At 38.7% G+C, this 16,044-nt stretch overlaps 1 protein-coding gene across 3 annotated transcripts in view; it reads right to left on the reverse strand.

Moving 5' to 3' along the window:
* RFTN2 (raftlin family member 2) overlaps positions 1-10,007 on the reverse strand; it is a 32,869-nt gene extending 22,862 nt beyond the window's left edge. For 2 of the 3 annotated variants that reach the window (XM_027898487.1, XM_027898484.1), the window contains exons 1-4: positions 8,310-10,007; positions 4,267-4,450; positions 2,250-2,361; positions 7-319 (exon numbers count right to left, since the gene is read on the reverse strand). In XM_027898487.1, coding sequence (XP_027754288.1) covers positions 7-319; positions 2,250-2,361; positions 4,267-4,450; positions 8,310-8,448 — 748 coding nt within the window. In that variant the 5' untranslated portion in view covers positions 8,449-10,007. The remainder of the gene's footprint in view (positions 1-6; positions 320-2,249; positions 2,362-4,266; positions 4,451-8,309) is intronic. The other variant, XM_027898486.1, reaches the window with a different exon arrangement.
* Between the last annotated feature and the right edge of the window lie 6,037 nt (positions 10,008-16,044).

A 16,044-nucleotide genomic window follows, 5' to 3' on the forward strand; every position in this document is an offset into this window, starting at 1 on the left:
AATTACCATCTCCTTTCCGTGGTTTAGAAGGGCTGACTTCTTTTCCAAACTGGAAGTCTGAATCCTCCAATAGTCTGCTTTCTCCTTGCATTTCCTCCTCTATCCCACTCTCAGATGAGTGACCGCTCAGTGTCCCCTCATTCCAGTTTTTATAGTTTTCATCAAAGTTTTCTCTCCTGTGTTCCCTGTTTCTTCTGCCCAGTGTTGCTTCCAGCTCTGCACTTCCATCTGCGCTTGTTCCATTGCAGGCTTTGGGCTGAGGAAAATGTTGTGTTACAAATCCCACAAACTTCTTTCCTCTTTTAGCAGCTTCGTTAACCTACAACACAACAGAAATTTAGCTGCAGAGTCATTTTACAATTGCATGGAACTTCTTAAAACTCCTACATGCATGTTCTGTTTAACTGAAGTGCTGAGGACATGCAAACATAAAAGGGTACTACAGAAGGGTGGCTTGTCTGACACTGTCCATGCTTCAAAGTAAGTGGAAGTTTTCCAGCATGTATCTGGAGTCAGGCCAAGAAAGGTGGCCAACACTGGTACTGACTTGAGGGCATTCAAAATCCTTCATTTAGAACAAACCCTAAGTATTTTATTTACTGTGCCACAGAGATAAGCAGTATAATGGAGCAATAAATAGTATTGTTTCTTTAAATATGTGATACAGTCATACTAAAAATACTGACTTCCAATACTACAGAAATATCTCTTTGTCATGTGCCATGATTCATCACCCCCCAGTTCCCTTGGAGGCTACTCAACTTCATTATTACTGAGAATAGTGAAGGAGCAGAGAAAGGAGGGAGCCAGAAGCAAATAATCCTCTTAACTCCTTCAGCCAGTGGTGTGTCTTTCTCTCCGCACTGAAGTCTCAATCTACAACTAACATCTGTGCCACCTGTGAGATGTGTCTGTTCTTGGAGGTGTTGTTTTTTTCTCCTAGGATACGGAGTGCTGCCATTTAGGAAGGTGATCCCACTGCCACCTTGTGCTACGAGCTCCCTGTGACAGAAAGCTCTCCCAGTTAATCCAAAAGCCCCGATCCAGAAAGAAGAAATCACTTGAGAAGTACTGGATTATCAAGTGAGGGCAGAGAGGGAAGGATCTTGATCCATTTAACTCACATAAACTGTTAATCACCAGAGTGAACAACAACCAAACAGCTGATGGTACAGCTATCTCTTTTCAGTACCACAACAGACTGAAGTGTTACTGCCCACTACCACTGTGTTTGTACAGCAATGATACAACCACTGACTGTATTGTGCTGCTGCTTCACAATCAATTTTAAATTTAACTAGCAACATAGGGAAAAATAGGTGATGTGATATGATAATCTTTTCCCTGAAATGCCACAAAGTCTTATTGATCCTTAAAAAACAGTAGTAATTTTTTCCTGGATTAATGGCTCAGTGTTTTTAAAACACTGAACACTTTAAAATCAAATTATTCTCCCATACTACTTCTGCACCAAATACGCTTCCAAGACAGCATCACTGCTCATTTCAAGTGTGTTTTTCCTTTCAATCTTTGGTACATTACACCACCAGCCTGGCAATAGGCAAAGAAGTGTGTGTAATGGAATCACACTCAAACTGAAATGCCTGCCAAAGTCAAAACAAGCCATCTAGAAAATTTAAGCAGCTTTGATAATTTCAGAGATGATTAAAGATCTTCAATGTGCTTTTTCCTCTACTTCTTTCCTTGGCAACTAATGTAAAAGATATCACTAACTCTTGTAATAACAATAGTTTCCTGTTTCAGCAAGTCTTCAGTTTTGCAGAGGAAGTTAAACACAAAAAGAACCAGAACTAGAACTTGCATTCCAGTGGAACTTTAGTTTACTTGAACTATGCAATGTTTTCACAAGCTGTGCCAAATAAATACTTAATACAGTTACTGCACATGTTAGAGTTCTGTTAAACAATGAAAAAACCTTTTTTAGATACTTTACTCAGAACAACACGAAACTTCAGACATCACACAAGCATTTTATAGAGATAGAGTTTGGGCTTGAGATTCTGCTGTTAGTGCTGTAACCAGCCAGTCTCCCAAAGCTTTACAGCAATCAACACCAAGCCCTACATTAGGAACATTAACTAGTGAAGAAAAAACTCTTGTCACTTTGAAAAAAGCTTTGTAGCTTCTATGAAATAAATGCAAAACTGAAAACACATCAACCACTAAATATAACTTACATGTAAGATAGCAACAAAAATATGAAGGAAGATGGGAAAAGCCTCCATTACCTTTTCTAACAGTTCTTTCACTACCTCATTTGTCAGTGTTTCATACATTAAAGGACATTCTTCAATCAGCAGCCTGGGGTGCCTTTGTCCTCTGGGTGCTGCATGCTTCTGGCTAGAACACAGAAAGAAAGCAGGCTTTGTCAGGAGTTTGCTGCTAACTTGGGCAAGTGCTTGCATATAGAATTCTTTTCTTTTGAAACAGTTATGAAATCCTGACAATGCTTCTTCATACTTTTTAGAACTCAGTGGGTTTTGGTGTCTTGTTCTGTTTCTTATGCAAAGTGACAAGGTATTATGTGTTACAGTGCCATGGTAAGAATATTAATTTTTAACAGGAATTTCATCTAAAGGCCACTCATAGCCATCTTTTCAAAACTGAGCTTTACTGATAAACAGTTCTGCTATTGTAATGAACTCAAAAGTCTCTGATAACACAAAAAATACGAATTTAAACTATACATTTAGTAAGCACAAAACAGCTTTGGTTTTGTAGAAAACACTACGAATAGAAATGGTCCTTTTACACTCAACATGCTGCTGCTTAGTTTTTGTAACTAAAGCAGAGTTGCAGCTGTCGTAAGAAACAGTGTAGACAAATACTAGAAATACAGTGCACAAACAATTACTGAGAGCTACACAGTGTTTGAATCTCTCAGACTTAAGAAGCCAACAAGCCCTAAATTCCATTTCAAGTTACAGAATGATACTCACATTTTATCTAAAGCCAGTTGCATTATTACTCAGGCAGTAATATTTAGTGTACGTCAATATTATGATTTGATGCTTCCTTCACATAACCATTTGAATTAGAAAGAAACATCAATGAGACATGCTGAAATATAAAAAGTTATTTTCCAGACAGTAGTCAGAGAAGGCGTATTTGCCCATAGCAAAACCAACAGGAGTACATAAGGCACCTGTGCAGCAAACTGTGAAGACACAGCAAAGAGTTCCACATGGAGGATACAAGGTGTCACCACTCACATACTCAAAGGCCTAAAGGTTCAAACCACAACTTGGTGAGGATGGAAAAGGCAAGTTGTGGGAGCTGCTACTGCTGGCAGTGTCAGCTCTTAGAAGCCTCAGCTCTAGAGCAAACATTCTGCTTTCCTACCTAAGCTGTTGCCCACCTTGTTTGCAGATGAACTTACAAAGGTTAAGCTGCATGAGCAGCAAATACCCTGACTGGACAATGCTTGTTTAGGCAATGGGTTTGACAAGTTACCGCAAAAGAACATGCTTTACAGAAGCATTACTGGAGTGGCAGGGGGCAGCTTCCAATTTACACCCTTCCAGTCCTCCAAATAAATGAAAGAAACCTTCACATGAGGACTCAGGAGTGAAGGGGAAGCACGACAACTTTTAATGCAGTAAGAACCTCGCTTTTCTAGTTTTTCAAAATAAGAACAAAAGTTTATATTCTGTACATTCAAATAACCTAATAGTAACATCCATGTTCTTTATGATCAGATGGTGATTGTAGGGCAGTGAAAACAGGAGTAATGAAGAAGATCATGGATCTGGAGCAAACTCTTGCATCTTCATCAGTGTCAAAATCAGTTTCTGTAAGACCTCTGATCATAGAATGATTATCTCCTTAAGAAAAAACCTAAACTCTCACAAGCTGTTCCACAAATTCAACACACATCGTTTTCCCTGAGAAAAGTGAAAACAAAAGTTTTGAAAATGAAGATAAAGCAGACATATAGTAATTTAAAGTAGTTTATTACTCTCCTACTGTTTTGGTTAACCTTTTATTTGCTGCAGGTTCTAAGACAGATGATATCACAGTTTGGATTTTTGTTTGGACATCTACTACAGCAAAGTAAACATCAGTCGGTTGTGTGCTTAGCACTGATTAAAAAACATTATTAACTTGCTCACCTTTCTAGACCAGAAACAGTTAACTTGATTCTCTGAGGCACTCATTTCAAACTGATAAGTTATCCAAGCTGAGCAATCCACTTAGAAATGGCTTAGTTAATGGATCAGTGTATTCAAATTATTTCCCCCTTACCTTGATTTTAATCGAGAAAGCACCACTCGATACATGTGACTGGCAGGGAAACTCCTTCTACGTCCAATTGGCAGCATAATGGGATGAACAGCTCCTACAACATATCCTTTGCTGTAATATTCTTCCACCTGAGATGCTATATCCAGCACAGAACTGATCTGGATAACTTCTGGATTTGATGAAGCTAAAAGCATTGAAAGCAGAAGAGAAGCACACGATCTTATGTACATCCATATACATTTCAGGCGAGTTTCTTTTAGGTAAACCACACAAAACCCATCCCAAGGCATTTACTAAAAAGCTACGGTTCTGCTTATACAAGAAAAAGCAGATTCAGAGATGATTCAATAGTATTCAACCACTTGAAGTCACTATTTTTACAACTCCGTATGATCTATTTTTAACGTACTTGGCAACATATTCTGTTTGATCTAGGTTTGCCAAGCTGATTTAAGAGCTGAGTTAACATCTAAACACACAATAGGGCTGAACTTAACAAAGCAACTATTTTGTCCAGCCAAAGCCTTGAACATACTGATGCAGTACCCTTCAATCCTAGCTTTGAGCTAAACTCAAAGTATGTTCCTATGTAACACATCTAAGCCTGCAACAGCTGATTTTTCCTAAATTTTTTTTTCCCCTCAGAAGTCATCTGTGGAGTGCAGGTTGGTATTTTTACACAGTGCCAATTCCTTTTTCCAATAAACCTAAGTACACATCACCTAAGTAAGCCTGTGGTGTCTGATTTCTATGGAGGATCCCCGAGTCCCTGCAGGAATTTTCCATCAATAGGCAACACCTCGGTAATACGTAACTGTTGGGGAAAACTACACAGATGAAGGGAAAACTTCTTGGAGAACCTTTTGTGAACTGTCTGATGCACAGCATTTGCACAGAGAAGATTCCATACTGGCACTGTATGTTCTGCTGCAGTCAGTCTGATGGGACAGTAATTCCTGTTCCTCTTGCATACAGCCGGAATTGTCGGTGCTTTCAGAGAGCAGGAAACACCCATATACAGACAGTAACAGAAGAGTAATTATGCCAGCACAGATTTGCCAAAGTTTTCATCTCCTTCTGGAAAGGGATGATATTTTGCCCTCAGCAATACCTCCATCCCATGACTCCGCTCCCAGTAAATCTGGGAGACGTACATATTGAGATAAGCAGCAATGATGCAACATGATCATCACTGATTTTCCAGGTGTCTTAACCCCTTTTCATTAACAAAGTTCCCCTCCTGATGTACTATCAACAGGCAGCCAAAACACTTTCACCAACACCAGAACTGCAGCTAACTTGAAGATGACAACAAAACAGCTACTTCATACATATTCATGTTATTCAGAGTGACAAGAACCTCACAGCTTGTCATCTTAGGGGGCTGCATCAATGTTCCTCCTCTTCCCTAATAGCAGGGTTGTGGACAAAGCATAAAACACTCTGCTTCGGTAGGAATATTTAAACTATCCCTACTTTTTAGTTAAAATGACCTGGAAAAACAGCAGCTGTTTCTATAACTGAGATATGCCTCATGATTCAGACCCTGGAATTTATAATCACTGACAGGCATTTAAAAATTACACTTCAGAGTCCACTGCTCCCTTTTCTTTCTACTATTCAATCCCACCAAAATAAAAGATAGGCTGTAATTTTCTTGCTTGGGATTCTCCTGGTGCAGATCATCCTCCATGAAACTAATTTTTTACAGTGCAGATGGGAAAATTTTGGGGACCAGGAAGGGAGAAGCCAAGGTTCAGTGCACTGCTAATAACTAGTTAAGATGCACAAGGACTCCAGCCAGCAAATTCAGACTGCAGCATGGTTGACCTAATCTGCATCACGGCTCGGGACAAGATGAGGGACTGCTGACAGTCTCTCCAGCAGGCTCATTTCCACTTCACACAGCACATACCTGATGAGGCACAGAATAAGGCAGACTGAATTAAAGTCACACACTTAGGGTTGCTCTGCTTTTATCTTGGTGCAGGACAAAGTTTCTGGAGGATCTTACAGATTATCAAGTGCTGATTTTCTGGTTTACGCTGTGCAAGAACCAGTGGCAACAAATCATTCAGGTAAACAAATGTTTGTAGGGGAAGATCTTGCTTAGAAATTGGCACAGAAGGAGGGTCATGAAGGTGTAACACAACTTGACAGCAGAGTGAAAACTTTGGTCTGAAGTGATAAAGGGATCTCACTGATCTTTCACTTAGCCAAAGGATATTCAAGTAGCAACAAGTACAAGAGTGAGTTGAATGAGGGAGAAGAAAAAAAGAGAAAGTCCAACATATTCTCCACAACACTTAAGCCAATCCCCACATTTCAGAAGCAATCCAAATTCAAAAATGCCTCCAAGACAGTATATACACTGGTTTTTTTATTCATTATCTTACCTCCATAAAGGAAAGTAACTCCTAGCAAAAAATATGTTAAGGTCATACACACACAAAGCTAGAAATATTCAACAGAATGTGCTTACAAATCCACTTGCTTACAGTCAGAAACCTATAAAGATTTAGGCAACTATCTGAAACAGATTTTGCTTATTTAACGTTCATAATTCCGCAGCAGGCCACTGAAGTCAAGCATTTCTGAATATCAGACTAAACAGAAGAAAAAGAATCTTTACTGCTAAGTTATTTAATCACAGAGATGCACGTTGATCTGCAGTTGTTTGATGTGCTTTTACTTTAAAAGTCATAACCACCTTTACAACAGATCCTTTGCAAAACACTGTCAGAAACTGTAACTTGAAAACACAGGAACATTCAGAACACAGGCTATTTAAGAACACTAAATGCTCTTCAGTCTCAAAGTTATCCTTCCTATTACCAGTAGATTAGGAGGTAATCCATGGACGCATTAGGCAGCCTAGCTTTATTTCCAGCATGTTACCACTACAAGTTTTGTTCTTCAAAAGAACAAGCCGGGAAGAAACCTTGTGTAAATAACCAGAACAACAAAACCAGTTGGATTTCAAGTACTTTAACTTAGTAGAATGTGTCTTCTATTAGTACCTTGCAGTTTTTCAATGGAAAGACTGTTCTATTTTAAATACAATGTTACCACAGTCCTTTAATTTAGAGATAAAACTAAGCAGAAGCCAAGTTTTGTTTATGACAAAGTTTCTGAAATTGCAGTAAGACTTACACTTCCTCCCTTTATCAAACCCTTCTAGCAACTGCATTTACTTTAAATCCTTGTTATTAAGCATTTCCAGTAAACGGAGTTGTTCTAAAATGCAAGTTACTATAGAGTGACTGCAAAACTGAGCTGTCTGTTCTCCGAGGGCAGCCATCTGGGCTTGTTTATGTTTTCAACTTTGTGGAACAGGGAGTTGCTCTGTTAGAGACGGGACACCCTCGGGAAGGAAGTATCCCACAGAGCACTGTCTGCCTCTAGCTATGCATACAGATTTTGTTTCATTTCAGTCACGATTTCAAAAGACTATTCAACAACTACAAGTAAAGCACTTGAAAAAAATAGTAAGATGAAACTCTAAGAGCCTTACAGAAATATCCACAGAGAGTCTGGGGTGGGCATGAGAGGGGAAGTTACTCCTAGTATACAACTAAGGAACAGACTTACTTCTGCATAAAGTAACAAGGACAATGACAGCCTGTTTTCAGAAGTTGAGTGCATTTAAAAAAAACTGTTACTCAATTAAGGTTCGGGCACAGTGTATTTTCTGAACCGTCACACTGAATTCAGACCACCATTATTCAAAGCGAGTACGGATGGCAGTATCTGACTCACAGGAAACCAGGAAAATCTCTAACAGTTTTAGCCTGCTTCCTTAACAAGGACAGTTGTGTAATTTGGAGGGTTTGGGTTGTTAAAAATACTTCGGTAGTTTCCACTGTAATTTTATATAAGTGAGGACCTTCGTCATGATTTGTGTTTCAAAATAAGAGTCTTACATTTTGGCTGGCTGTGCTAAAAGTATCTAAGATTCACTGTAAGTCACACAAGACAGAGCTAAGTTAAATGCCGTCCCTTATCTCAGAATAGTAAACATACAGCATAAAAAAAAAAAATACCTTCTAAAGTAAAATCCAGCAATACATATTCATAAGCAGAATCCGTCTTTGTTTCAACTTGTGGTCTCTTCAGTGTAGAAAAGATTTTTCCAGGGCTGCTATCATCTGGGTCTTCCAGCTTTCTCAGTCCGCACCCCATGGCAAGATCTGCAAATGATTAAGTTGCAGGAAAAGGTGGGGGGAGCAGCAAGATCTGTCGCTCTTACTACAGGAAAAAGAAAAAGTAACCAAATAATTCCCTTTGATTTTGTTGTCTATTAGCTGTAAATCCAAAGAGAGAAAAAATCCAGTTCCCAAACAGAAAAGGGAAGGTACTTTCCATTCATTTTTGATATCGAACCCGTAAGCCCGTGATGATTTCAAGCTACAAACTTGGTTAAGAGGAGGTTTGATTTCGCAGCAACATTAGAGCTGCTCCAAACTAGCAGAGATTTTCCATGCCACGTCAATTTACAGCCAGCCCCTATCAGTGCTCTCTTGCAGAGGACACCAATAGTGCTTTGTTTGTCCTTCTAGACTGACTGGGTGAGGGGGGGCGGGAGGGGGGGGGGGAAGAAGAACTGAAAAAGAAAGTTAGAGAGAAACTTGTCTGTCACTACTTACCTCCAGAAGTTCCCAACTGCAGTAGAAAGTCAGAGGGGAAAAAAGCAAGTTAGTCAGAAAGAAAGAATGAGAAAAGAGCCTCAACATGGTTGGAGACGAAAATCACTTCCAGAGAGGAAGTCAGCTTCAAGAGGAAATTGCTTCTGGCATCTCAAAGGGTAGAAAAGCAAATGAAAAGCAGTTTAGTCCTTATTTTAGATTTCAGACTTTGCCTCCTATTTCCTTTGTACAGGAATGTTCTTCCAGAGGGGGAAAAAACCCCCAACAAACAACAAAACACATCAACATACTGTAATACATTGTAAATACTTAAATTTATGTAGTAATTTCTTGTCCAGAAAAATCAGTAAGAATCTACATCACTAAAATTAACTTACATAACTGGTTTTGAAAAACACCAAAAAATGACACTGAAATATTCCTCATTCTAATGGGAAAGACTTTTCAACATTATATACGAAAAAAGTTACAGAACTTTGCTTCCTATTTTTCATGAGTAGTGAACAAATAAAATCCTTTCCTCCTCTGTTAGGATAACCTCAGTTGCCACAGCCACAGGCTTCCAACACTGTTTCCTATATAATTTTTATTTTAGGTCCTGAAAATTTAGTATAATTTTAAGGGTTCTCATTACTCTTATATTAACTATTTCAAGTCATTTATAACTGTATTAACAGCCGATACAAACCATGATAATGCATAGAGAAAAAGGAACGGTGATTTATTTTCTAAGGCCTTGTTACTCCCAGGATGACTTGCTAGAAAATTCACCTTTTTATTTTTAGACTGCATCTAGAGAAATTCAGAATCATCTGGAGAAAGCCAAAGATTCATAATACCATTTTAGATTAAAGGAAATGCACATTTGAATTCAAAAACCTTTTCTGCTTTTTTTCATTGAAATATATTACTCTTCTTAAAAATGGCAACATTTTCTTTAACAAATCACTGCAAGTTAGGCATTAACAATTTGTGGGATTCTGTTTTATTGGAAGAAAAGTGATCTTTTTATTTAAGTAACTTAGCAGGATGATAAATCTAAAGACTATACCCCTTTCAAATACATATTATAGCTTAAATTTACTTAACTCTGGAATAGTTGGGACTGAAGCTGTAATTATCACATACAGTCTTTAAAAACAGGTTCCTGGGTGCTGAAACCAAGAGGAAGGCCCTGAGTATTGTCATCTTGAATAAAAACTAGGAAAAGATTCCTAACAGGTAGAATTCATCATCTTCCTGCATGCTGTGTTACACATAAACTGCTCCCAGTTTTCAGTAAAGGTTATCCCTGAACTGTTGCTATACCAGCCACACCTGTAAACTGTCCACTCAGCCCTGAGACCCCCACTGCTTCATTCCACACAGACTTGAAGATCTGCTGTAACTGCCTGTATAAAGCCATGGCACGACTAAGACAGCTGCAAGTAAAACAACTTTTTTGCAGCACTAGTCCAGTTGCCAGCAGGCTGTCTTTTCAATTATTTCTTTTGCTTAACATAGCTACATTTTTAATGAGGCCAGAATATTGTATTTTGAACTCTTTGTGACAAGGCTTACACAATATTTCCACCTTCTCACCAAGATGGGATTTTCCACAGTATAAACAAATTTATGACACCACAAAGAAACAGTTACAGATAAAAGCAGTGGTCCTGATTTTGTGCAACCCTAGATTAGTATAAGGAGTTATGAGCTTCCAAGTTGGAAGTCAGTCAGCAGTTGTCACTAGACTGAACCAGTGAAACTGAAGACTCCACATGTCAAAACAAAGACAAAACAAAATCATCAACAACCAGCAGCATCCCTCACAGGAGCGCAGAACTGCATCAAGGCAGCCAAAGGACTCAGGAGAGAAGCAGGATCACAAGATTCTTGGATCCCAGAGCTGCTTGAAGAGCTCCCTGAATAGTTGCAGTTTCCTGTTGCAAAGTGGATACAAACTACAAAACAATCCACTTGCAGTGATGCAAGCTGCAAACATGCTGGAAACTGGTATCAGAGAGGAGCAAATCCCTAAAAGTGTGATTCACTGATGTGCTGCAGTCACAGTATCCCCACTGAAAGAGCAGGTGACTCCTTTATTGAAGCTTAATGTAATTTTTAGACTTTTAAAAAGGCAAAGATGGCCAAACAAAGGGTCAATGAATCCAAAGGAACTATGCCTCTGTGGAGGGCTTCCAGGAGCCCCCAAGAGTTTTTATTCTGACAAAATGGAAGAGTGATGTGAAACCTGCAGAAGAGTAGCACACCCACAGGAGTGTGTGTCCAGCACTGGAATATTGACTTCTGCTGGCAGGGCAGGCTGAGAAGCAGCAGCAGTTCTGCACAATAATTCTGACCAGACTGTGAGACAAACAGTCTTGCTGTCTATCCACAGCTCAGGGTTGTTCCTGCCCTTTGTTCATGATGCGCTTCGTTCCCTGTTGTCTGTGGGAGGGTTGAAAACATTTGCAGGGAGGTATTTTTGTCTTTTTTGTTACATGACTGAGTTTGCTGAGTGGAAGGACACGATCCCGTGCTTGGAACTGCTTTGGAACTCCCCATGCCCCCGTTCCTGACTCCACGCTAAGCTGTTACCAACATTACTGACACTCAAGGCAGGCTCTGTGTCTACAGCATTGGTACCAAATCCAAGTGGTACCAGCACCCCTTTCTGAGGAAATCTCTCTTGCCAGAATTGTAAAGGTAGCACTTCTTGGGGTGTCCAACATCTGTGATAAACCAATGTGAACACAAAGCCTATTTACAAGAACGGCTTCTCCAAAACCCACCATGACCTGCAGAAACCACTTAATAAAATAATCCAGTTTAAACTTTGCCTCTCCAGTACACCTTCAAAGATCAAGAACAGGAAATAATACCTGACAGTAGTATGTTTTTTTTTCCAAGTCATCTCAGTTTCCATTGATTGAAATCATGAGACATACGGAAAATCATGAAAACCGTGCAGGTACACAGAAGATTCTCATTGTCTGCATGCACACTGTCCAAATAAAAGCTAAAAATAATAAATAAAAATTCAGGGAGATGAACTTACAGTCATTTAGTTACTAAAGGATACTAAAATTCAAGATTATCAGCAACTGAATCTGCAGTTCAGTCAGCTATACAAGTGTCCATAATAAATGTTACCTGTCTCTTTCTGATTAGGATACTGGCTACTAAGTTAAAAGCAATAGGAATCATACCGGTTAAATGCTGCATTAACTTCAAAAATAATGAAGAGAGGCAGTATTATAATTTTAAATTTCACAACATGAATCAATGAGTCAGTAAAAGGGCTATAGAATTTAAGGGGTATTATAAGCATGACAAAGCTCCTGCTTAGTCACACGATTTAGAACTGGCTGAAGATTGCATGAGAACATCACCCACCTCCCAGCCCATCAGGCCACCACGAGCAATACATCTGCAGGAAGGTTATTCACTCAAAACATTTGAGCTTACCTGGAATATATTCACTAATACAAGCTGTATAGACTTTGAAGATCCATTCCCAGTCTCAAGGTTTGTGCAGTGAGCATCAAAAATGCAAACACCTTAAAACTCCAATTACTTAAAGAATAAATTATTGTTATGCATTAAGATTTCACTTGGACCAGAACTGATTCAACTAACACAAAACAGAAAGGATAACTCTTAAGTTCCTCTGACAAAGTCAAAACAAAATATTTGTACCAAACATGTTTGCTACTTGGGGTAGAATATTTGCATGTAAGAGCATAATTGAAAATAAAAAAAAAATTAAAATCATCATTATTATTGCCTGTAGATCAGCCATCACTGACACAATGTTTTTAAACAGAGGACAGACACATTAGTAACACAAAAAGGGGCAAACTGCAAGCACAAGCTAAATTAGTCATATTTCTCCAGAACCTGAGGGTTCTCAAACAGCTACAAGAATTAAAAGCCATTTTAAACCCCCTAAATATCAGTCATCTCAAATTGCAACATTTTTGAACTTCAGATCCTCTCTGAACTTCTTTTCAGGTTTACTTCCTCTGTTTTATGACTGAAAGCAAATGTAAAGTTTTTGTTTGGGAGAGAATAATGACAGAAAAAGTAAAAATTCTATGAGAAGAATTCTGCAACTCAGTTGTCCGGTATTTTTCACAGCTCTATCCTCAAAAACAATTAATTTCAGTAAAGCACTGACATTTCCCCCCCGCCTGTGGAATGAGTTGATTAAAAGACTCTAAGAAAGCATCCCAGTTCCATTATGAAGGCTCTTGGGTTTGGCAACTTGATTTTTCTTCATCCCAAATTTTTTTCCTTTTTAAGGAATAGTTTTGTGAGTATGACAGGAACATGGTCTTGTAAACGTGTTAACTTGAGCGTAAAAGTCAGCTTTTATGTTACAATCTTGAAATTAATGGTCTAAAAATAATGAACACAGATGACAATAGTTTGCTTTTGCAGTCATTAAAATATAGTTTAATGATCAAAGTTCAATTCCATTTTTCATGTGGTTCTAAACCCATATTTAACTACTCACCAACACGACAAACACAAGTTACAATCCAAACAGTAGATACAAACCAGTTGGAATTAAACTTCCAGCTACCAACTCAGAACCTTAGTAGAAATTCAAAACTATACAAACTTATTGCTGTATTACAAGCAGTTGCCATTGAAAGAGCTTTTGACTTTTAAAATTGCTAACAGTTCTCTAAAATGAGATCTGCAAGTTGACTAAGCTTTTATTTACATGCATCCACAGTCTCACTTATCAAGGCTGCAGTAAGTACACCCTCTGTGTCGGCAATACAGTATCAAACAACACAGCCACACGTTTGCCATCAGCCGAAACCATGTGTTCTAGAATGAAACTCGAGGGTCTAGATTTGGATTTTCTGTATAACAGCTATATAAGGATTTGTGTACAGGACTGCACACACTACATTATATTTTATACACTTAAAATACCTCTTAAAGTTATGAATTTTCTATTTCAATAGGAAGCATAAGAAGTTTCCATACCAAACGAATTGAAACAACTATAGTACCTTCAACATTAAAAAGACACAAACCTGTTTTACCATAAGAAGCTATTCTGAAGCCATACAACCACATATTTTAAAACTATGTTAACAGAGAAAAACACTTCAAGAGAGGCATGTGTTCTGCTAGTTTCTGCTCAGTACTGTTGGAATGTTTACTCAATAACTTAATATTAGCTGGTTGAAAAAAAACCAGTTTCAGAATGCAAAGAATTGCCAATTTAAAATGAAAAGCGTAAACAGTTTTTCAGGGAGGATGAACAGACTTCTGATGTGTAAGACTATAAGCAGACTATAAGCAGCAGGAACCAAAAAAGCCAGTGAACTAGAGAGTTCTACTTAATGCAAAATGCATCCACTAAACACACCAAAATACAGGAGATGGTACCTTTCTGCCTGTCCACAGGGGTTTTATCCAGGGTTAGCTAATGGAGAATGTCAGAACCAACCTTTTGTCATGGAAACCTAACATTAAATAGAGAGTGTTTACTAGAAGTACTGCAACAGCTCAGTAGAAAACAGGAGATACCAACCAGGTCTCTGAATTCTAAGGCGTAGAAGCCAGAAAATTAGTGTGCTAATACATGAATGCAACAGCCAGGGCACGAAGAGGATGATCTACTGTTACTGAGCGTCCCCAGGGCACAGGCCTTATCAGGTACATTCCCTCCTGGCACACCTGTGAAGCCTTACAACTATCACTGGGAAACTGCAGAAGGCTATAGAGAATGTGGCCTTTTCTCCAACCCCCAAAATCCTGACTTGAACATCTGCAGTTAACTAAATTCCTCTTGTATAACAGCACGGGAATCTCCCTGTTATGGAGAACTGAACTGGCAGGAGAATACTGTGCAGTGCAAAACAACAACCAAAAATCACGAATGCCAGGACATCAAGGTAACAACCACCTGAGGAAATGTAGTTCTGTCTCAGTGCATATATAACTCCATGACAGGGATTCACAAGTGGTAAGGCAGTTATATCCCAGTTGTGTCTACAGAAAGATTCAACTCCTGAAAGGTTCAGTCACTGCTGACTGATGTCAGGCCATCACTCTTGGTAAGCACTCAGAGGAAAGATAAGCTACAAGAGCAGTGAAGAAATCTCAGTATTTCAGTGACTTGCAGTTCCTGGAGAAAAGCCAACTGAGCTTCATCTTGGTATCTTCTGGGTGGCTTAAATCCAAATGAAGCCTTGTTAAGAGCTGGAGACACAACCCTAACCAAGAGCACCTCCAGACTGCTGTTACAGACCCCACAGCAGAGCACTGCAGGGAACAGCTGTGTGCCTGATCCTGAACATCCTTACAAACAATCAAGTTTGCATGCAAGTAAAAAAACTCTAAGAGATCTCTAAAGCAAAGGCCATGGGATCAACTCATTATCAACAGTCTAACATCTGCATCAGTTCAGGGAAAATAAACTACATATTGTGATTATCTAAAATAAAGCCACAATTTGATGACTTTTAAGTGACTGCACAGCATTTGTACACTTCTAAGCCATTAGTTCAAGAGATTTCCCTCTAAACACTTACTAAGTTACTAGTCACTTTAAAATTTACTTCTTGGATCTCTAAAGCATTACTAAAAACAGGGAAGTCATGTTTGGTAAACAAACGGTGGCTTCCAAAAGTAAGGACTAAATCTTCTGGAATCCTGGATCAAATGTGTGTTTCGTGACAAGAAATAAGGCTCCAACAGAACACATAGCCTTTCTTTGGCACCTTTAGAGAGAGCTTCATTAAAACAATACTTACTATGGAAACATTTTTCCATGGAAATGAATTACTGTTTGGGTGAGCTAAGATTTTTGCGATGTATTTGTATCAATGAGTTTTAAAATCTGAAAATGAAACAGAACTGATGTGTTTAGTGGTACAAACTGGAGCAGAAGTGTGACAATCTACAGCAGATGATGCCCTTCAAAAATAGGCTGAGCTCTTCATGTATCCAACAAATTGTATACCTTTTTTGATACTTACTGGTAAAACAATCACCCACTGCTACTATGGTAACAAGTTTAAAACAGAACCTCTTAAAATTTTATTTTTGTATGTTTTTCTACCTAGCAGAAGGTGGAAGGTCACTTGAGGAAACTTGCAAGCAAGACACAGTACATGGACTC

This window comes from Empidonax traillii, unplaced genomic scaffold, assembly GCF_003031625.1.
Source record: "Empidonax traillii isolate 1590-97213 ecotype Southwest subspecies unplaced genomic scaffold, ASM303162v1 scaffold599:size391633, whole genome shotgun sequence".
NCBI lineage: Eukaryota > Metazoa > Chordata > Aves > Passeriformes > Tyrannidae > Empidonax > Empidonax traillii.